The sequence below is a fragment of the Plecotus auritus genome, assembly GCF_963455305.1.
Source record: "Plecotus auritus genome assembly, chromosome: X".
Taxonomy (NCBI): domain Eukaryota; kingdom Metazoa; phylum Chordata; class Mammalia; order Chiroptera; family Vespertilionidae; genus Plecotus; species Plecotus auritus.
This window is the reverse complement of record NC_137784.1, coordinates 108,657,887-108,680,872: the sequence shown is the minus strand read 5'-3', so window position 1 is coordinate 108,680,872 and position 22,986 is coordinate 108,657,887. Positions and strand designations below refer to the sequence as shown.

The 22,986-nt window shown below is 48.4% G+C and overlaps 1 protein-coding gene across 4 annotated transcripts in view; it reads right to left on the bottom strand.

Annotated features, from left to right (window-relative positions):
• BCORL1 (BCL6 corepressor like 1) overlaps positions 1 to 22,986 on the bottom strand; it is a 66,715-nt gene that overhangs the window by 17,137 nt on the left and 26,592 nt on the right. For all 4 annotated transcript variants that reach the window (XM_080652203.1, XM_080652204.1, XM_080652202.1 and 1 more), the window contains exons 4-9: positions 19,573 to 22,851; positions 14,672 to 14,837; positions 13,526 to 13,606; positions 11,341 to 11,730; positions 6,912 to 7,135; positions 1,952 to 2,173 (exon numbers count right to left, since the gene is read on the bottom strand). In XM_080652203.1, the coding sequence (XP_080508329.1) occupies positions 1,952 to 2,173; positions 6,912 to 7,135; positions 11,341 to 11,730; positions 13,526 to 13,606; positions 14,672 to 14,837; positions 19,573 to 22,851 (4,362 nt within the window). The remainder of the gene's footprint in view (positions 1 to 1,951; positions 2,174 to 6,911; positions 7,136 to 11,340; positions 11,731 to 13,525; positions 13,607 to 14,671; positions 14,838 to 19,572; positions 22,852 to 22,986) is intronic.

Here is a 22,986-nt window from a genome sequence, read left to right as displayed (position 1 = left end):
CAATATATATGTCTCTCTCACATCGATGTTTCTCTCTGTCTCTCCCCCTCCCTCCACTCTCTATAAAAATCAATAGAAAAATATCCTCGGGTGAGGATTAAAAGAAAAAGAAAAAACAAAGTCAGCCCTGAACAGCCATCATCAGGGCCTCAGCTCTGGACTGTTTCCTCAGCAATGGGGAGGCATTTCTCATGATCAATAACACTCATCTGGGTGTGGATTGTTGTGGTGAGAGCCTCAGAGAGGCTCACCCACCCACCCAGAGCCCAAACCCTCAGGCCTCGACTCCCTGAGCACTGGTTCCCTAGTCTGGTGCTTTGAAAGGGCAAATGAGACATGTGGTGGTAAGCACAGCCTTTGCTGGTAATTCAAGAATAAAGAAGAAATAATTGGTTTAAGCACTATCCGTGGGTGCTAGTTTTCATCATTTTAAGTACTATACCTGGATGCTTATCCCAGCCCTCTCCTAATCAAGACTGTTCCTTGCCCTAGCTAGTTTGGCTCAGTGGATAGAGTGTCAGCCCGCAGACTGAAGGGTCCCAGGTTCGATTCCGGTCAAGAGCACGTACCTCAGTTGCAGGCTCAATCCCTGGCACCAGTCAGGGGACAACCAACCAATGTGTCTCTCTCACATTGATATTTTTCTCTCTGTGTCTCTCCCCTCCCTTCCACTCTCTCTAAAAATCAATGGGAAAAATATCCTCCAGTGAATATTAACAACAAAAAAAGACTGTTCTGAATACAATCCAGTGTGGTCATTCGTCCATGTAATAATTATTAGCTTCCCTGGGCTGAGATGACAGGACCAGAAGCAGAACTCCAGGCCCAGAAGCACCTTAACTAGTCTGGGATGAAGCTGGTGAATAAGCTGAGGGGAAGGGGAGAGGCAAGCCTTCTTCTGAGGAAAGAGGCCACAGCAGCTACCAGGGGTCCATTATCAACCCTCCTAGGCCCTGGTGAAAATGGCCTGCTCAACCATACTGATTGACAGCTAGCTCACAGGATGGCCGGTAGAGTGAGTAAGCAAGCGTGCACATGAGCACATGTGCCTACGTTGGGGATGCTGCCTCAGGGGTGCTGCCTCCTGCTTGTGTCCCAGGGAGCAAGAGGAACCACTGCAGATGTTCACCTCTCTCCCGGGCCTCAGACTACCCCTCTCTCCCTCCTGTGACAGGCTGCCCTACTGCTCTGGCCCTGTTCTGGTTAGTTTTCCTGCAGTTTCCTGTTTGTGGTTTGGCCCTAGGTTAAAGAAGATTAATCTTGAGGGCAGGGGTTGCTCATCGTGTTTTCTTTAGATCTCCCTTGGCAGTTCTCCAGGCTCCTACACTAGGTGCTCAGGAAGGATGGTAGCTTGCCAGTGAGACTCTGGGAGTGCAACTGTCATTAAATTAGTTGGTTATAGCCCGGCCTGCATAGCTCAGTGATTGAGCATCAACCTATGATCCAGGAGGTCGTGGTTCGATTCCCAGTCAGGGTTTATGCCTGGGTTGCGGGCTCAGTCCCCAGTAGGGGGCATGCAGGAGGCAGCCGATCAATGATTCTCTCTCATGATTGATGTTTCTATCTTTCTCTCCTTCTCCCTTCCTCTCTGAAATCAATAAAAAGATACTTTAAAAGAGTTGGTTATAGGCATCAGAAACCTAAAAAAAGCAAGGCCTACTCTATGATCACTCCTCTTCTTCTCTGAGTGCGGGAGCCACTGCACAAGGTAATTCAAAAAAACATAACCCACTCAAAACCGTTTCTGGCCTAGAAATGTATTGCACACCATTTTGTGTTACCATTTCAATTATGTTCATTCTAAGTTGCCATTCAAATAAGCTTGCATTCACAACAAGGAGGCCAGCCAGGTTCAAGCCCCAAACAAAGCCCTGCCCAGGCCACAGAAGAGCCAATGGTAGGGTTTCTCCAGATGCTAGGGCAATCATATCCTGAGCGGGATGCTCCTTACCTTATAGCCAAGACGTGCCGCCCGTTGCAGGAGGGTCTCACCCGCATTTTTGTTCACTATGAGTCGACGTGCCTCTGGGGGAATCTGCAGGGCTGCTGGGGGCTCTGAGGCCTCCTCTAGGCTGGCACTTCGGCATTTAGAGGGTGTGCACAGTTCCGTGGCTTTCACTGAGGTGGGAGACTTGGGAAACCGTGTCTTCTGCTGGTTCCAACGTCCTTTGCCCTGGAAAGCAGCGATGCAGTCCTGGGTCAGCACAGGTTCCCATTCACTTCTACCCAGAGAGCAGATGCTAAGGGGCTCAAATCCTCTACCACACAAACCAAGAAAGGACGAAGGGTTGGACATCAGAGATTGAGAGGATATCTCAGCTTCTCTCAAGTACTCTGCATGCCTTCTGTAACCTGTCTCAATCTCCATTCATAGAGGTTTTTATAAATTATCTCTATAAGCAGAAGCAAACTCTGAGAGTAAAGATGAGCGGAGACAACTGACTAAAGAGGTACAGCTGTAAAAACCTTCTCTCTTGTTGCAAAAACCTTCCCCCACATCTAACCTTCACCAGGCTTTCCCCATCTTCCACCACAATCGTCCCCAGGTCACACTCATGCCCACCTGGAGCGCTGGAAGGCCTCAGGCTTGGGATTCAGGCATATCTGGGTTTGAATTCTGCCTCTGTCATCTACTAGCTACAAAGCCCAAACTCTCTGACCGCCTCCTCTCTCCCCTGAAGGGTCTTTGAAATCATGAACTAGAGAGGCTCCAAAACAATGCACAGGGTGGGTGCTCACAAAGCATTAAGAGTCCTTTCTTCATGAATGACTCCCATGTGTCTTCTTTTTCCTCCCATTTGAACTGGAATGTCTAGTTCCCATGCCTGTCCCACCATGGTGTATTGCATCTATGGAGACAAGTAACTTATCTCCTTAGTTCAGGGGGTCTTCATATTGAGAAGAACTGTGCTCCAGGAGCTGCATTCAATGAGCCAGACCCAAGAAGCCTCATCTGAACCTGGACCTAAGTTAGATGATGAGATTTTAAATTTAAGCTGATGCCATATTTAGTGGAGACTTTGAGGGGCCTTGGGAAAGGCCCATGCCAGGTGGGTGTGTCTGGCACGTGGGAGGGACATGAATCATTGGGAGGCAGAGGCCAGATTGTGCCTTCAGCAGGCTCCAAGATGGCCCCTGATGATCCCCACTTCCTAATATTCATGCTCTTGCATAGCCTCCTCCCACACTGGATAGGACTAACCTTGTGTAACCAATAGGAGATTGCTCAGATGATGATATGTGATCTCCAAGGCTTGGTCCTAAAAGACAATATGGCTTCTGCCTTGCTCTCTTTTGGAACATTCGTTCTGGGGGGAAGCCAGTGCCATATCATAAGGACACTCCAGCAGACCTTTGGAGGAACCCACGGGCAAGGACAGGACACCTCCTGCCAAGAACCAATATCAACTTGCCAGCCATGTGAGGGAGCCACCCTGGATACCCCAGCCCAAGTCAAGCCTTCAGATGAATGTAGCCATGGCTGATACTTTGACTATAAACTCATGAGACCCCACAAATCCAGCTAGGTTGCTTCTGAATTCCTTATCCCCAGAAACTGTGTGAGATAATGTATGTCTATCATCACGTGAAGCTGCTAAGTTTTAGAGTAATCTGTTATACCACAGTAAGTAATACATCCCTGTTTATCCAAATCTCTCAGAGCATCAAGGTCTCACTTAAATCCTGTTTTCTAAAACATTCTACAACACTCCGGTCCCCACTGGCCACTTCCTCTGCATACCCAGAAGACCTAGTCTGAATCACATAACCTGGTGCCTAATGTTTGACTGTTTTAATTTCCTTTCCTTATGTCTTGGGCAAGTCTGGCCTCCCCTGCTAAGTTTTAAGCTCCTTGAAAGCAGGGTTTATACTGTCATCTTCTCTTTTGTTCCTTATAGCATTTAACTCAGGGCTGGGCACATAGTTGCAACAAATATTTGTTGACTTGAGCCACCTGCCAAGCCCTGGCAGCCAGAAAAATTGCCTAGAAAGACATGAAGCCAGGAAAGGAGGGCCAGGGCATTTTTTTCCTCTGGTAAATCCCAAAACAACATGAGCCACTATCCATCCTCTTCCCAAAGGGGCAGAGAGATACAATCACTAGCAGAAAGGCACTCGTTCTGAGTGTAGAATGCTGCTCTACTGCCAGGAGGACAGTGGTGTATAATGGCAGTACTGGAGGATGCTGGGTAAAGGGCCCAGGTTTTTGCTAAGCGAAGATAGGAGCCAAAGGGTAACTCTCCTTCTAGGGGCCAGAGTTGCCAGAGACAAAGAAGGCTGCCTTAGAGGGGGAGGAACAAGAGTAAATGCAAGTCACCTCCCCCTCCCCCTTCCATCCTGGCTGGAATCCCCTGTGAGAAGCCATCTATGGCCAATGCCCCAGCTTCAGTGTTGCAGGCGTGTCCCCCGCTCCCCCCTCCCGAAACTTGTTTCCCACTATAAAGCCCCATGCCATGGGGGCAACTGGAGTAGGTGGTGGTGACTGGGAGAGAAAGAAAGGTGGGAGGAAGAAAGGGAGACCCTGTGAAGGGACAAATCCTCTCTGGGAGGAACATTTCAGGGGACACACCACCAAGCAGAATAACCAGCCACAGCGTGTGCTCCAGTATGCCAGGCAGCTGGTCACCTTTGTGTGGGACAAGGCCATCACAATGTTGGAAGAGCTGGGAGAAGGAAGACTGACTCTCACCTTTTGTCAGAACTGCTCAGGGTTGCAGTGTTTCCCTCCCTGGCTGTCCCCTCCCCCAGTGACTCCTGGATAGAGGGAACAGCCATCCATTCACAGGGTGGAGGCATATGTAAAGAGCAGGGTGGGTGGGGGTAGGGTGGGGGCTCCAGGGGGCAGCCTGGCCTGCCTCAAGATCCAACTGTCACTTAGGACCCCAAAGTAACCTTGCACAAGTCCCTTAACTTCCAAGAGCCTCAATTTCCTAATTATAAGAAGACAGCAGCACCTACTTCCAAGAGTCTCTGTGAGAATTGAAAGCCATTATGTGAATGGAGCTCTCAGCACAGACCTGACTTTCCTGCCACCCCCCCAACTCACACCCCTGACCCCTCTGGGGATTGCAGGGAATGATCACTGCTCCCTTGCTATTCCGTAACTCTGACCCCTCATTCTTTTTGTTTGTTTGTTTTGTTTTGTTTCTTTAGTTTTTGTTAATCCTCACCCAAGGATATTTTTCCATTTATTTTTAGAGAGAGTAGAAGGGAGGGGGAGAGACAGATAGAAACATCAATGTGAGAGAGACACATCGATTGGTTGCCTTCCACATGTGCAACTGAGGTAGGTGACCTTGACCTGAATAGAGCCCGGGACCCTTCAGTCCGCAGACTGACATTCTACCCACTGAGCCAAACTGGCTAGGGCTGTCCCCCTCATTCTTGCCTAGGCTAAAGCTCAAGGATGTACACCAACTCGGAAAGCACTTTAGGATGATGAAAGCCTTTAACAGACATACTTCCTCCTTTGTTCCCCTAAATACCCTTGTGAGATGGAAGGAGTATCATCTATTTTTCTTAAATATATTTTTATTGATTTCAGAGAGGAATGGAGAGGGAGAGAGAGAGAAACATCAGTGATGAGAGAATCATTGAATAGCTGCTTCCTGCACGCCCCCTACTGGGGATCGAGCCCGCAACCTGGGCATGTGCCCTTGACCAGAATCGAACCTGGGACTCTTCAGTCCGCAGGCCAATGCTCTATCCACTTAGCCAAATCAACTAAGGCTCATCTCTATTTTTAAAGATAAGAAAATATGTTTGAGTACCTCATCTGAGCTGGAACCAGATTCCAGAATGGGAAAGAAGGGGAAAGAAGCCCTAACCAGTTTGGTTCAGTGGATAGAGCGTCGGCCTAGAGACTCAATGGTCCCAGGTTCGATTCCTGTCAAGGGCATGTACCTTGGTTGTGGGCACATCCCCAGTGGGGAGTGTGCAGGAGGCAGCTGATCGATGTTTCTCTCTCATCAGTGTTTCTAACTCTCTATCCCTCTCCCTTCCTCTCTGTAAAAAATCAATAAAATATATATTTTTTAAAAAGGGGAAAGAAGAGGGGAAAGGAGCACCTAGTCTCCCACCTTTTGCCAGTGCCCCGCAGGGATCCCTGCTTGGGAGCTGGAAAGAGCAAGAAGAAGCACAACCACCATACAAAGCCTAATATGAGCGCATTTTTGTTGTTGGCAATGATGAGTACATAGTACGAGTACACATTTGAACCCAAACTTTCACTTCTCTCAAATGTATAGCTCACCCAGGATGAGAACTGTGTGATTTTTTCAAATTGTTTAATGTGGAACCTAACATCCATGTTGTTAACATCAGACCCAAAAGAGATGTCAATTTTGAACAGGGTTTCTAGAATGTTTGCCTGGCTACTGAATGGTGAGTGCCCACTTACCTGCTCCTTTGTGACTGGATAGTGAGTGTGGAGATGGGTGGCTATAAAGAGACCCAAGTGGAATTCCTTCGGCCCCACCCTTTAGCAACCTTTGTCTAGACATCAACTACCTTGCTCCTATTTGCTACCTTGATTGACTCAGAAATCTCCCTGATTGATTTCCAGTGAGTTAAGCGCAGACAAAAGCTTCTTGATTGGATGTTAACAAGCTATTCAGGCTGCCATATTCTTAACTCAAAAGCGATCCAAGGCTTGTGGAGAAAAAGCCATCATGAACCAAACCCTATACTTTGCAAATGCTTATAGTTAGCTCTAACTTCAAATCCTCCCCTAAACGCTTCTAGAACTAATTTAAAATACTTTAATAAATATGGGTTAATGTGATCCTCCCATTCACTCATTCACTCACTCACTGTCTCACTCAAGACAACTGTTGACAGAGGAGCTTCTGAAAAGCCTGCAACCCTAGCCCACTCCCCTCTTCCACAACTCCCCATAGCTAGCAACACACCTTTGCCTCTTCTGAGACGTTTACCATATGCTTGGTCTTGCACTTGCGTTTTCCTGATGGCTTTTCTGAATTTTCAAGGCAGGTTGGCTCCTCCAGGTTATTTGGGAGAAAACCATTTGGTGAATCCGAGATCCCTTGGGCTTTGTTGGGCAAGAGAAGGTTCCTGTTCCTGAGGTGGTGCTCCGAACTTTGGGAGGAAGTCTTCTGCTTACGGGCCTTTAAATCTGAAGGCATGAAACAGGAAATAATGAATGTCAGGGAAATAGAACACAGAAAAACAAGCCGTCCTCCAACACGAATCAGAGGAATTTGGAGATTAGAATCTCAGAAATAACTTGTGTAATTATCTACCTGTATTGGTGCTGACAATTCCACTAAATGCTTCTCAAATGGACACTGTATTTCAACGTCAAAGTCCCTTCTCTATAAGCAGGTGACAACTCTCAGCCCTGCCAGAAGGGGGCGACCCATCTGGCTGTCCCCAAAATGATGGTCATTTTTTAATATTTCCCCAAAGCCCAAAGCAAATCAGAACTTCCTTTTCAGCTTTCTCCCTATCTCCTTTGCCTTTTTCTCCATTCCAATAGGAAAACAAATTTAGAAGCTCTGCTGAAGTGAAGTATGAAGCATATTAGAGTGGGGAGTAAATGGTGGGAGACTTCCTTCATAGCCTCAACTCTACCCACCTGATTGCCCTGTTGGTCACTCTTGTGAGGACAGAAAGATCAAAGCCACAGAAACTCCCTAAAACCAGAAAGTGCCATTGGGACTCAGCCAGTGGACAATCACAGAAACCTGCTGCCCCCCTGGTTGGAAATCAAGTTACTGGAACAGACTGGGTAACATTTCTAATTCTACCCACAGTTCACTGAACAAAGCACTTCCTAATTTCTTACAACTCGCTCCAGCTCTAGAGCAGGGATCCCTGATTGGCACTGGGAACCCCATTACCAAGAGCCTCACCGCCCAGGTCAGTCCTAAACATCACATGTAGAAGGGATAGACGGGGTTTACCTTATCTCTTAGCTAATATTAGTGTTACATGGCTTGGCCACACCACTAGCTGTGTGACTGGCTGAAGACAAGTCTTAATCTCCCCAAGCCTCATTTCTATGCCTGTAAAATGAGAATATAATCCACATCGTAGGACTAATACAAGAATTAAATGAGGTAACAAATGCAAAACCCCTTTATAAAGTGTTAGAAAGAGTAAGGCATCGTTAACGCGTTAAGTGTAAGCTCTTTACATAGGGCCATTGCCCATGTGTTCTTTATCTCCCCCACAGGCCTGACCATCATGCCTACCTAGCACATGGCACAAGATCAGTATGTCTATCAAATGTATAGCTGCAGCCTTGGTTTCTCCAATTTGTAAAATGAGGGGGGTTGCCAAGATCCAAGAGTTCTCAACTCGCCTCCCTGGACCTGGCTATGTGCTCTCACATGTGGCATCAGCAAGGGCAGATCCAGATGTGGGAGCCATCATTACAGTATGAGGAATTGCCTGTAGGTTATGCAAAGCTCTTAGAAGGCCAGCAGTCACACTACCACTTTCTCCCAACTAGTCCCAGCCCACTAGTGGGTCCCCACACCTGTCCAAGAACTGCTGTACTAGATGGGTTGTAATGGCACTTCCGGTCAAAATATTCTAAACCAGGGATTTTAACGCAACAAGTTTGAGCTGAGGCAAAAGAGGAAGGAACAGACTGTGCCTTGTGAGGACCTCAGGAAACATGGGGAAGCCATATTACAGCATTCAGTGCCATAGAAAAGGCAGCAGCCCCTACTCTGTTACCCAGACCAGGGCAGGCTCTGGAGTTTATACAATTGTGGTGGAGCAAGGGCTTCCTGATAGCACAGAAAGGAACGGAGAGTGGAGGTAGTGAGTATGGGAGTGGGAGTAGCTCTTCCTCTCTCTTCTGCAGGTCAAGAAGGGAATAACACAAGCCCAGAACCAAAGGAAAGGTCATGAAGCTCAGACGGGAGTAAGGTAACCTGTCTAGTTTGGACTCTGCCTGACTCTGTGATGTCCACCTGAAAGATGTGTAGTAGTAATAGGAGAGATCAGAGCTTTTTGAGAAGAGAGAGATTTGCCAAGCAATTCCTTCATGAAGGTCACTACCAGATCTGGAGGAAGGTGACCAGACCATATGCCAAAGCCAACAACCTCAACTGAAAACCCTTAGACACACACATGGAGGGAGAATGACTTACTTTCCAACAACTGGAGCTGCCCCCAAGTCAAATAGGAGGCCTTGCTAAGCAGTGTTCTCCATACTCCTGGAGCTGTTTAAGGAAAGGCTACCTGCCAAGAGTGCTGTGAAGATCTCTGTATTGGATGGAAAACTGGACCAGGCAACCTTGGAGGTTCTTCTGGTTTCAAAAGCCCATAAATTCAATAGGAAGTTTCCAAGTTTCTAGGAAGCTAGCCCTCATTAGAGAAGACTGGTGCTACAAAAGCTCCTCTTCCTCCGAACACAAGTGGCTGAGGCCAACAGCTTGAGAACTCATTCCTGACCAATCCATTAAGGCTCTGACAGAAAAAAGGAAAAATTATCCCTGCTGTCTCACATAGTTGATGAAAATTAGCTCAATTACTCTCATAAGTGTAGGGATCTGTATCATATATGTCTCTATTTAAACAGAGCTGGAAATGAAGTTTAGCCTTCTTTGCATTATAATAAGCCCAATATCTACTACCGGCTCAGTATGCGGTTATTCAGTTTTTGCTAATCAGGAAACTGCAGATATTTGCCAGCAGCTCAGGATGAATACATAACAGGAGAAGATCAATTGTTGCTTCAAGGGCAGAGGTCAGAAAAAGAGAGTGAGTGCGAGATAGAGGCGTTATTTTGGAGCCCAGAGATGCGTGTTTTGCTCATCTAGAAATCCATTATAGGAATGCTCCTGAACAGTACTTAGTGAAACATACTGATATTAGGTAGGTGACAGGCTGTGCCTTCATGATTACATATTATAGCATCTGATGTGGCCAAAGAAAGCCTGCTTTTCTCCCTGGGTCCAACTTGGGTCAAATAAATAATGCCACCTCAGTCACCTCAAAGCTTCACCCTGCCTCTTTTTTTGTTTTGTTTTATTAATCCTCACCCAAGGATATTTTTCCCATTGATTTTTATAGAGAGTGGAAGGGAGGGGGAGAGACAGAGAGAAACATCAATGTGAAAGAGACACATTTATTTGTTGCCTCCTTGCATGCACCTGGCCGGGGGCTGGGGATTGAACCTGCAACCAAGGTACGTGCCCTTGACCGGAATCAAACCCACAACCTTTCAGTCCATGGACCAATGTTCTAACCACTGAGCAAAATGGCTAGGGCTTCACCCTGCCTCTTAATAGCCTTCCTTTGTGGCTTTAAGGTAGAAAGCAAAGTTATGCCTACTTCTAGTTGAAGTTCTTCTGTTGGGTTGAGAAAACCATTGTACTTTATTTTAGTTTAGGACCTGGAGACATCCCAGAAAAGTCAATTAATGTCCTCCTCCTCCTTGAACCCAAGATTCTAGGCGAGAGAGCCCAGCCTCCCAAAAGACCCAACTCCCTCAAGCCAACCAGAGAATTCCCTGGTATTGAGTTGTACCATGCCAGGGTGTCACTGTGGCCTTGACGATATTCAAACTTTTATAACAAATTGAAGGGCTTGGGCCTATGTATCTTCAGCTCACCTGTAAATTAGTCCAAACTCATTCAATTTCAACCCCAAGCCAAAACCTATGACTAGTGTTAAATGACCCACTCTGGTCCAGCCAGTGTGGCTCAGTGGTTGACCATCGACCTATGAACCAGGAAATAACGGTTCAACTCAGGACACATGCCCAGGTTGCGGAATCGATCCACAGTAGGGGGCATGCAGGAAGCAGCCAATTGATGATTCTCTCTCATCATTGATGTCTCTCTCTCTCTCTCTCTCTCTCTCTCTCTCTCTCTCTCTTTCTCTCCCCCCCTTCCCCCCTAGAATCAATAAAAATATATTTTTTAAAAAAATGACCCTCTCACCCGGCCAGCATGGCTCAGTGGTTGAGCATCAACCTATGAACCAAGAGGTCACAGTTCAATTCCTGGTTAGGGCGCATGCCCGGTTGCAGGTTTGATCCCAAGTGGGCAGCGTGCAGGAGGCAGCTGATTGATGGTTCTCTCTCATCATTAATGTTTCTCTCTCTCTTTCCCTCTCCCTTCCTCTCTGAAATCAATATATATATATATATATATATATATATATATATATATATTTAAATGACCCCTCTGGTAGCTGAGGCTCATAGCACCAGGTTTCTATGGGTGCAGAGGCCTTTGGCAGGTGTAGAGAAAAACAGAGGTGGGAACACCCAAGATGCCAGAGGGTGCCCAGAAGCTAAAGTCATTGTAGCTTGGGTGACAGCAGCTCACTGGGGAAGCAACCCCTTGCCAGCCTTACCAGCTCTCCCTTTCCGCCGCTGCTCTTCTTCTTGCTCGGTCAGGTACTCCCCAGTCTGATATTTTCGGTTTTTCTGCCGTCTCCGTTTCTTCCTCTTCACCAGACCCTCCTCCTCATCTTCCTCCTCCTCCTCATTGGTGTCCCACATTTGCCGGGCAGCCTCTGTCCTCCAGGGCATTTCTCGGGCTCGCCACAGGTGCCTGCGGCCCTGGCTCAGCAGAGTCTTATCCTGGGCGTGGTGGCTACGATACTGGGTGTCCCGTTGGGTCTTTCTCACCTTCCGACGCTTAGCTGGGATGGGGGTCACCTCCACTTCCTCCTCTGTGGGGAAGACTTCCTGGCTTCCCATGTCACTGTCTGTCATTCCAGCAAAGGAGCTACAGATGCTTCCTGTAGACAGGACATACAGAAGATGGTCAGGTACCTCTTCAAAGGACAAAGTATGGTGTTGAAGCAAGTGCCCTGCATTAGAAATCTGAAGGTCTGGGTTCAAGTTCAGGCTCTGGCAGTTATCAGTTATTAGCTATATGCTGTAGGAAGGTTCCTTCACTTCTGTTTTCCCATCTATGAAACGGGGCTACTGTTCTCTGCCTTAATGATCTTACAGGACTGTTTTGAGGCTCAAAGGAGATCATTTGCTCATATGCACTTTACAGAGTCTAATATATCACACAACTATTGAGTATCCAAACTACACACCCTTCCTCATCCATGTTGCCACTTTATTTCATTCCACAAACTCTAACTTAGTGCTTACAAGGTGCCAAGCATTTTGTGAGGAGCAGGAGAGGGCCACAGGTCCTTGCCCCTTGGGAAATTAGGATTTAGAAGAGAGTGAGGGAGGGCAGACTGGCATGGGGTCCCCCGCCCCTGCTTACTATGTGACCACCAATCTCGCTGACAGAGCCACCCTAAAGAAGCAGATCTGGGTCTTCACAAAGAAGGGTCTCAGGAAAAGCGAAGCAAGAAGGAGTTCCTTTCCTGTGACACTGGCCTGGGCTAGTCCCGCCCAAATGCTCCTCAGCCAGTCCCTCTTCCCTTATGTTGACCCCACCTCCTATTGAGTGGCAAGAGTCCAGGGGTGGAGCTTTCTCCCTGGTACCTCCCCCTACCCCCGCTGCAGCTGTTCTACACTTCTGGCAAAGCATTTCCCCCTTCTCTCCCCACCACCCCAGGATGATGGTTTCTTCCCTACCCTCTTCTGCCACCTTGCCAAGAGGCCATTTTCCTCCCCACTCCTTCCTTCAATTCTGCTAACAACAAAAGTACAATCCTAAATTGGCCCAGTTTAGCACTACAGGGGATCTGACATATCCCTCAGAAGCAGATCTGAGACACCACCCTCTTTCTCCCAACGCCTGGCTATTAACTCAACCATCTCCAAAGCCAAGTGAGGTCAACAGAAGAAAGAAATGGTTCGAGGCAAACAGAGCAGCCCTTGACCAAAGCTTCAAGTAGTAACACCACTTAAAGACAGCAAATATCTAGCAAACTTGCCATTATACAGACCAGGCAGGGAACAAAGTGTTCTGGTTAATCTAATATTCTGGATAATACAGAATCACCATAGAGATCACACAGGATCACCAATTTATAAAGAATCAAATGCAGTAGAATGTGTTTAATACAAAAATGGGGCTGGTAACAATATAAGCCCTCTTCGATGATTCAGAGGACACTTAAGGATTTTGTGAGGCTTCCAGGCTGTCATTATGAGTCCCAATTACCACTGTGCTCTCCATGTGCTGAAGTGTCAGTTAATAAAATGTCAGATAACTGAGCTTACACTGTGCCCTGCTTCCCCAATCTATCCATTTTGCATAAAAATCTGGGTGAACCAGAGTTAGGGTTAGGGCTAAATGTGTCCAAGATTGGCCCCAATAATCATGAGATGCCAAAGCTTGCAGTAGAGCCAGTTTGCCTAAGTGGCACAGGCCTTTCCTCTTTCTACCATTGGCTGCCAACAAGAGACATCAAATCCCTGTTCTGAAAATCTAAATATTCCTCACAACTTGGGCAATCCCCCCACCCATCCCCACCCTGGGCTCTCTCGTCTCCACCAGGGCATCTTGGCACAGTGAGTCAAATTCCCAAATCTCCAACTGGGCCAATGTCAAAATCACTTGGCTAGATTTCTATCTCTCTTGGCAGTGCCAAGATGGACCACAGCCTCGCACTCACTCACCAGACTGACTGCGCGTCCGGGTGCTCAGAACCACAGGGATGAAGTCACGGAAACTGCTCTTTGCTTTCTTCTCCAAGGAACCTGAAGTGATGTGTGGTTTCGGGCAGAAGGCAGAAATATCACAGTCAGAGTCTAAGGACTGGGAAGCCCCCCCTGAGCGGCTCAGGTGGGAAAATCAAGGGAGGGTGTATGTTTTCCCTGGTTTCAGTTATCAGCTCCCGTTAGGCTGCTATCACCTACGTATCTCTTTTTGAGAAGGAGCATTTCCTGGTGGTTTTGAAAACCTGGGAGTTGGGTCATTTTTGCTGACACCAAAAAAAGGCAGTGCATCGAATAGATTCGCCAGCATGCCAGAAAGGAGAAGGCCAGGCTGCCTGTACGACTCTGCGGCTGCTGCACCTCCACAAAGTTTTCACAGAGCTGGAGCAAGTCCCAGAGAAGGGCAACCTCAACGAATCTTAGAGGACTGAGCGAGGCAGGAAGAGGGGAGCAGGAAGTGGAAGACAGAGGGAAACTGCTATATAAGAACAGACTAGAAAAGAGGCAGGTCGTGTCAGATGGGCAAGGCCATGAACACAGGCTACTGGGGGCAGAAATACTTGGGCTTCTCTGATGAGGGCGCCAAGTAACTATTAGTGGCAGAGCACCTCCCCACCCCAAACATCTTGTGCATCCCTAAATAATAGGGGTTTAGAATTTCTCTAAACCCTTCTAGCTGGCTAGCTGTTCATTTTTAGCTTTTTATAATGGGAGTTTTCAAGTACACCCAAGGTAAAGAAAATAGTGTAACGAACCCCCATTCTGCTGTTTAGTATCAATCCTCATTAAGCCCGTTTCTTCTCTGAGCCTGGACCTATTGCAGGGTAATGGATTGTCTCCTCTGTTGCAGAACTGACTTTTGCCTGTCTGAAAACCACCTCTTTCGGCCTTCAGACTATGTCTTATTCTATTCTAGCAACTAGGGTGAGGCAAATAAGCTGCTTCTCCCTTCTCTCTTCCCTTTGATTTCAGAGGTGTCAATTATATCCTCCTTGCAGAGTGAGGAAGTCTCACTTTTTGGTCAGTCTTAGAGCCCCTCCTTCCGGCCTGCAGAGGGATCCCTCTGCAGCCCAGCTCAGCCCAGAGGGCCAGGACCCAGGGGCCTACCTTCCTCTTGGCCATCTGCTCGTTTTCCTGGAGACTGGGACTCCGGCTTGGTTGGCTTCCGGTGCTTGTGCTTTACCCTGACTCCATTGTGCTCTTTTCCTGAATCTGAAGCCTCCTTGGGGCTTTTCTTGGTGACTTCCTGGGAGTCACTAGGTGGCTTCCGGCACTGCGGAGAGGTAGAGAGGGTCAGGTCTGAGGTCAGTTTCCCTTCTTAAGAAAGCTCTCCTAATATTGGGCCCTGTGCCCCAATTCTGACACATGGACACCAGGTGGGGGCCAGGGAAAAAGACCACTGGCTGCCTTCCCCAGCTAGATGCGGAGGTTTTTCTGAACTTTAACCTGTGCCCTAGCTAATCCTCATAAACATCTACACCCCATCATTTTAAACATGTCTACAGAGTCTGAATTCACATGCTAAATAAACACCCAAAGACATTTTAAAAGGTGCAAAATCAGGCCCCATACTCTCTATATCCAAACAGCAGTAGAGAGACTGTAAGCTCGGTGAGTATATTATTCATCTAACTTCACTATGAATGGTATTGACACCAACAACTGAAAATAATTCACTATACGGGCCAACTCAAGAAAAATTATCTATTTTCACATGCAAATTAATACCAGAGAACAAATTCAACTGAAACAAGTAGAAAAGCCTGACACAGGAGCAATTCAAATCTCCCCACACTTATGAAAGGCATGGAAAAGGCCCAGGCATTATTAATAAAGCCACTTTATACTCTGTAGCACTTTCAACTTTTCAAAATACTCTCCTCTTTATTATTTGATTTGATCTTCCCAACAACTCTGAGAGGGAAGCTAAAATCATCCCCATTAAAAAGACAAGTTAACTGAGGTTCCAAGACAGTAAGTTAAATGATTTGTCCAGTGCAACACATAACCCACAGCATATGCTCACTCAGGAGCTGCCACTTACCAGGCAAACCTGGCAAGTTAGCATATTTGCGCTTGCAGTGACAAAGTGTCAGCTGGGATCAGTGCTCCTGGCTCCCACACTGGGCCTCTCTTTGCATCAGCTCTCATTCTTCTATTTCCCTACTTGTGTCCTCGACTGTTTTGCTCAACCCAACTCACACCTCCTGTTCAATGCATCAGACAGGCACCGTTAAGGACACTCTCAGCCTAATAGTCACATATTCTCACAAGCTCCAAGGTCTCTTCATTCCACCAAATAAGAAATAGGACAGGGTAGGGATTTTCAGTATCTAGTATCCAGGGAATGCAGAATAAGCAAAATGTCTTAACAAAGCAAGCCCTAGGAAGAATGTTCTTTCCCCCTAAGCAGACCTATACGCCACCATCTAGAAGGTTATCACTGTCTAGCTCCAGCTAAGGGGATGGCAGTTATCTTATTGATGAAACATTTTCCATGGGAATGGGGATCTCAATTCTCCAGGGACAGGGAAGTTGCCATTCCCCATCAAATCCCAGGAACTCCTACTAACCCATGAACACCGCCTGCTTCTTATTCAGCTGAATATTCAAGTTCATTTCCCCCCTATGCTTGCTGCCAGTTCCTACAATCTAACGTGTTAGGAGAAGAAAATCATTGAGGAGGAAAGGAGATGGGGACTGCTGCTTAAAATCTGACTTTTGGGTATGACCAGAGAAAAACTATTTTAAGTCAGGGGGGAAAAAGCTCCATGTAAATCTGAACATGTCCTACTTATTTCTGAATATCATTTTTCAGCTGGCTCTTTCAAGTGCAGATCATTAACTTTTACTTACTAAAACAGACAAAAACAAGTAGAACATATAGAAGGGATGTCTGTCTGTATCTTCTGCAGGGGCAGCACTAAGAGTAAAAATATATTGCGTACTCCAACTTAGGCAAAAAGTTGGGAGGGTGGGGCCACCGAGTAAGATGAACGTTCCAGTGAGCAGGGTTTTGAAAGGTTTTCCCAAGAAGTTTTACAAGGGATGAGAAGACAATTAAATACACTCAGAGCCAGATGAAGCAGAACTCATTCTTTTCTGATGATTCAAAAGGCTCTTCAGGATTCTGCAAGGCCCTGGGGCAGGTGGAGTTGGAGACAGGTGACTCTTCTGATTCTTGGCCATGCCGTGAAAGGGGCTGTTTTAAATTAACTCCTGATCATAGTTTGCTTATCAATGGTTTTTTTCTCAGGAAAATGGAATATAGAAAAGAAAGTTCAAAGTTATTTGCTCTCCTGAAAAATGGGCATTTATTAAGTCATTACAGGCCATTGCTAAGCACTGCCTCAAGGCCCCTAATCCTGTAACTTTACTCTCTGGCCTCTGCATCTGTCAGTGGGCCCAGTGAACTGTCCATCCAAGATAGGAATAGGCAGTGCCTAGCCTGTCATTGAGTCATCTGCAAGATATAAGCTCCATGAGAGCGGACAGCACATCTATTTTGTTAGCAATACTAACAATAATAACAGTGGCCGCTATCACTTACTAAGCACTTACCATGTGCCAGGCATTGTTCTCAGCATATATGTATATCACCTCATTTAACCTTTTTTTACCAGCTTTGTTGACATATAATTTGTTGAGATACACCATACAATTCAATTGTTTTTAACAGTCACAGAGTTGTGTTACCATCATTACTATCAAGTTCCAGAACTTTTTATCACCCCAAATGGAAACCTGATACTCATGAAGCCATCACTCCCCAAATCCCCATCCCCACCAACCTGAGGCAACCACTGATCTACTTTTTGTCTCTACTGACCTGCCTATTCTGGACATTTCACATCATCATCTCCTCTCATCTTTACACAGCCCTATGAGTAGGCACTATTATTTTTTTTAGAGTAGGCAATATCATTGTCTCATTGTATAGATGAGAAAACTGAGAGCCAGAGAGATTAAGTAACTTGACTGACATCACTCAGCTAAGTAGGGCCAAGATTCAAACTCAGGCACTGTGCCTGGCTCCAGAGAGCACACTCACCAAAATGCTACACCTCCCTCCTGACAATGTATCCCCACTGCTTGAGAGGGACTGGCATGTAGGAGCTCCTCAACAAACACTTGCTAAGTAGTCAGTGAAACAGCTGTGCATGAGGGTGAATGATACTATGGTATAGCTGAGATGAATGTGAACTTGGGAGCCAATGAGAACTGAGTTTGAATTCCAGCTCTGCCATTTAGTAGCTGGGTAACTTTGGGTAACTTACCCACTCAGTCTGTTTGTAAAATGAGTGTAGTGTTTACCTCATTGTGTTATTTTAAAGATTAAGTTAGATAACATATATAGGAAGCTCATAGTATATAGTAGGAGTTCAACAAATGGTAATAACTAATAATGACATGGATTATTTATTATTATTATTACTAGAGGCCCAGTGCACAAAATTCGTGCACTGGTAGGGTCCCTAGTGGCTGCTGGCCATGGCCTCTCTCCCTTCCCCTGGTCGGCCCTGCCCCCTGGTCAAACTCCCAACAACTCCCAGTCAAGGGGACAATTTGCATACTACACTTTTATTATATAGGATTATTATTATTATTATTACCCCCAAGGGCAGATCACAATTACCTGAGCAAATGCTCTACTATTTATGCTCTACTATGTCATGTCCCATGTTCCTACTTGGAATGTTTCTGCCATACAGAGGTAGTTGTAAGGTCACTGAGCAAAACTCAACCGAATTCTATACCCCGGGTTCTTAACCTGCAGTCCATAGGTGGGTTTTGGGAAGGGGGTGGGTCCATGAACCCCTTGAAATTATTGTCAAAATTCTGAACTCATGTTTCTGGGACAGGCTCTATAGCTCTCATCACTTCTCAAAGCACTGTGTAGTAAAAAAAAAACATTAAAAGCTCCTGCCACAAACAAATTCATGGTGCTCTGGCTGCAAATCTACTCATCTATGTATATCAACATCCAATGTGAACGCTTGTTAACATAACTTCAAATTGCTCCATATTCTGAATGAGCCCTATCCTCAACTGCTTCAAGAATCTCCTTGGCTCACCAATGGCCTTTGGATCACCTCTAGAGCACCATTGGATTTAAGTCGAATCCTCCTGGCCCACCTTTTTGCCTAGAACCCTGCAACCATCCTTAACCTATTAAGAATCCAGGCCCAGCCTGGCTGGCATGGCTCAGTAGTTGAGCGTGGACCTATGAACCAGGAGGTTATGGTTTGATTCCCGGTCAGGGAATATGCCCAGGTTGTGGGGGCTCGATCCCCAGTGTGGGGCATGCAGGAAGCAGCCGATCAATGATTCTCTCTCATCATTGATGTTTCTCTCTCTCCCTCTCCCTTCTTCTCTGAAATCAATAAAAAATATATTAAAAAAAAGAATCCAGGCCCAGATGCCCACCTGCCTTGCACACCAAATTTCCGATGGGCAGAGCCCCAATGCTGCCGCCCTAAGCATTGGGAGGGGGTAGAAAACTGGTGGATGAGCCCAGAAGCCAAATTGGCTCTAGCCCCACTAAACTCCAAGCAAATCCTGAGCAGGCTCCCAAGCAGTTCAGACAACAACCTTGTCAAAGCCCCCTTCCCTCCCTCGGCCCCAAGTTCTCAAGGCCAGAAGTCATCTCGGAAAAGGAAAAGGAAGAATGGTTTTGCTGGGAAGGGCCTGTTATTGATTTCCCTCGCCAATACCTTCTTCCACTTTCCAACCTCATCTGAGACAATGGCTTCCCTCACCTCAGGGACCAAATCATTTCCCACATCCTACAAAATATAGCCCCTCCCCATGCTAGAACACCATATATAGAGAATGTGACTTAGTAAGGGGACAGCAGATTATTCACTATACAAGCCTTCCAATCAGTTCAGGTCACAGAGCTACTCAAGAATCCTGTCACGGTTAAACAAGGTTGACACCTGCAGGACAAAGCAGGCCACTGGTGTCTCAGCCATGCCCTCAACCCTCAACCTCAGTCCAATACTCACCTTGGGTCCATGAGAACTCCGGGCTATGACCTTTGCCTGTGGCAGCTGCTCCTCACCATCCTTCTCTTTTCCACATTTTATTTTCTTAGACGGCAGAGATTCGGTCACCCCATCAGTCACCATTGAGTCTGGCTGCCACTTGTTCTTGCAAGCAAAGACCCCTACGCTTTCCTGTTTCACTCGCGTCTGTGCAGCCTTACTCCGAACTTCGACTTGACTCCTCTGGGGAGCTGCTGGGAGGCCATCAGACCGGAAGCAGGTGGCTAAATTGAAGACCACATCACCGTCCACCTTCTCCATTTTCACCCGCCCCAGGTCCACCTGGCTTCCAAGCTGTGAAAGCTCTGTGCTGGAGCCCCTCTTGCCACTTGGGACCACGTCCAAGATGAGTTCCTTGGGGCGGCTGTCATGAGGTAGCAAAGGCAGCTCAGGCATCTTGCGCAGGTTCTGGGGGGTGGCCAGGACCAGCTCATGAGACATGTAGGTGGCCAGCACTTGGTTCTTAGGTTTTGTGTCTCCTGCCAGCTTCAGGCCACAAGTCCCCTGGGGGCCTTCTGTCTTAGGAGTGCCATCAGAGCAGAGGTGGCTCTCTGATTCCTCTGGCCCCTGACTCACTCTTATGTCCCCAGTGCTAGGCTGAACAGACAGCGCTAGAGTCCCTGTCTGAGGGCTGAGAGTCAGAAGGACGGGGTTGACTTGTTCTTCATAAGGCTTGGCAGCGATCCGGCAAGTTTTGTTCTTTGTGCCAGTGTCCTGCTCTGGAGCAAAGGGACCACCAGGCCGTGGCTGCCCCTCAGGAAGTCCGTGCACAGCTTCAGTGGGGCCAACAGATGACACACCAGAGAACTCAGAAACAACGCTGGTGGGCCTGATGGGCACCCCCTGACTGGGGGTCAGCTGCCCGGCACTGGAAATGCCAATGGAAAGCAGAGATGTTTGGTGGTATGGTGGCCAGCCGACAGGCAGGACCTGGGTGCTGGTGGGCTTCCCATTGACTGAACACCGTGGGTAAATATTTGCTGGCCCCGTGGGCTTCCATAGAGAGAGCTCCTTGCTTTGGCAGCCCGGCAGCCCTGGGGCAATGCGGGCTGGGGTGTAACGTTTGACTGTGCTAGGCTGTCCCTCAGTCCCAGCCTGGCTTCCCTTCTTGCCACAGGAGGCACCAGTGCTCTTAGGCTCGCCTTGATCAATGATGGAGATGGGCTCCTGCTTGGGGAGATGGCGGGGGTCTCGGTTGAGGCCCAGGTTGGGCTCTTTGTTCAGCAGCAGGGAAGCAGGCACTGGGTTGGCCACTCCCACATAGGTGCCAGGAATGGTGCTGATCAGCGCAGTTGAGTTCTTCACCCAGGTGCTCGGGTCCCCATTCCTCACTATCTCAGGAAAGATGACGAAGGGCGAGGCAGTGGAGCCCAAGCATGAGGTGACATTGCTGCCAGCAGCCTGGGTTGTACGCTGAGACCTAGAGAGGACCGTGGAGAGGAGGGCCTTGCTGCTGGTGTGCACAGGGGTCAACACGGGCATGGGGGGTGTCTTGCGTTGGTTCGGCAATGGAAGCTTCTGGCGGTTGGACTTAGAGGAAAGGTCGAGGGGCATCTCGCTGCACTCAGATGGAGAGGCCATCTCTCGCTCCAGCTGTGGAGGTGACTTGAGGGGAGAGAAGGTAACGGAAGTCCCTTCTGTTTGCTGCTCAGTGCCACCTGTCATCTTGGCAGGGTGCGGTGGGGCTGAGCTCACACTGGGGGCTGGCAGCAAAGGCTGTGGCGTTGGAAGCACCTTGGCAGAAGCAGTGGAGAGGGAAGTATCTGCCAAAGGCCCGGGGACCCCATCAGGCGCAGGCTGGGTGCTGGTGCTGCTGGATGGGGAAGCACACGGAAGCCTGTTCACCTCCAGAGAGACCACCTTGGAATCTGAAGTCAGAGGCCGGGCTACAGAAAATGCATATGGGTAAGACCGTAGCTCTGGGGAGGCCAGCACGCCAGGGATACACCTGTCCTGTAGGTAGGATGGCAGGACAGGGAGTGTAAGAGTGGAGGAGACCCCCAGAGTGGTTGGCAGTGTAGCCACACTGAGTGGCTGCCCACAGCTCGGAGGTGGGATATATACCAGCGGCTGGCTAGGTGTCAGTACCGTCCCTGGCTGAAAAGACAGAGGGACTTTTTGCATAGCTGGTGCCTGAGCTGCAGGAAAACACACTCTACTCAAACTAAAGGAGGCCGGGATGGGTGCAGACGTGGGAATGGCAGTTGGCGTGGCAGCTGGCATGGGCGTAGGAGCTGGAGTAAAGATTGGGGCTGGGGTGGGTGCAGGCACAGGTGTAGGAGCAAAGGCAGGGATGAGGGTGGGGGTGGAAGGCGGGCCGGAGGATGGGGTTGGAGTGGCCATGGGCACTGATGGAGGGCCGGGAGCTGCTGGAGGTGTGGATGCCGGCATGGGAGCTAGAACTGGAGTAGGGACCGGCGCGAGGACCAGGGTCGGAGCAGAAGGGGGCACAGGAGCCTGGATCAAGGTCAAGGAAGGAGCTGAAACTGAGACTGACATGGGGGAAGGGGCTGGAGCCGGCAGGGAAACAGGGCCTGAAGGAGGAGCAGAAGCCGGCACAGGCACCAAGACTGAGGCTGAAACTGAGAGGGTGTTTGAATCAGAGATGAGTGTGGGCACTGATGGTGGCGCCTGAGCCAGGGCTGGGACTGGTGCTAAGGGAGGGGAAGGAGCTGCAACTGAAGTGGCAACCTGGACAGGAACTAGCCCTGAATGGGGCACTGGGGCGGGGACAGAGAGAGGAACCTGGAATGGATCAGGAACAGATGGGGGGACGGAGGCAGAACTGGGAGCAGGGGGGCAGATGGGTGCTGGCAGCGGACTGAAATTAGTGGTAACCAGAGGCAGGGTTCCCTCCACGGGCACTCCAGTTCCCAGAGTTGCCAAAATGAAAGTATTTTTCTCCCCAACACCATGACGAGAGTCCAAAGCCTTTACCCCAGCAGGCGAGCAGTCCACCTGTTTGCTCATTTGTGTGCTGAGGGGAATCCAGGAGCAGTCGGGCCTGCTGCTGCCGCCGCCGGCCTCAGCACTGTCAGTAGGGGGAAGCTTGAGCCCGTCTTCCGGGCCGCTCAGGGGAACCAAAAGGCCCTCGTCCTCTGCCACATTCCCAGCATAGTCCATTTTTGGCTGGGGGCTGTTGGGCTTGTCTTCTGACTTGTGCCCAAGTTTTTCTGTTGCACTGCCATCTGCATCTGCCCCCCGGGCATTGCTGCCACCTCCAACTGCTGTGAGCTCCACCTGCAACGACAGAGCAACATGCCCATCTTAGTAGTTCTCTGTGGAGGGCTCAAATATCTCAAGGCCTGGGCAAGGCAATGGCTGGTCCTCTTTGCAACTTGACCAACAGGGTCTCGGTAGAAGTAAAGAGCAGCT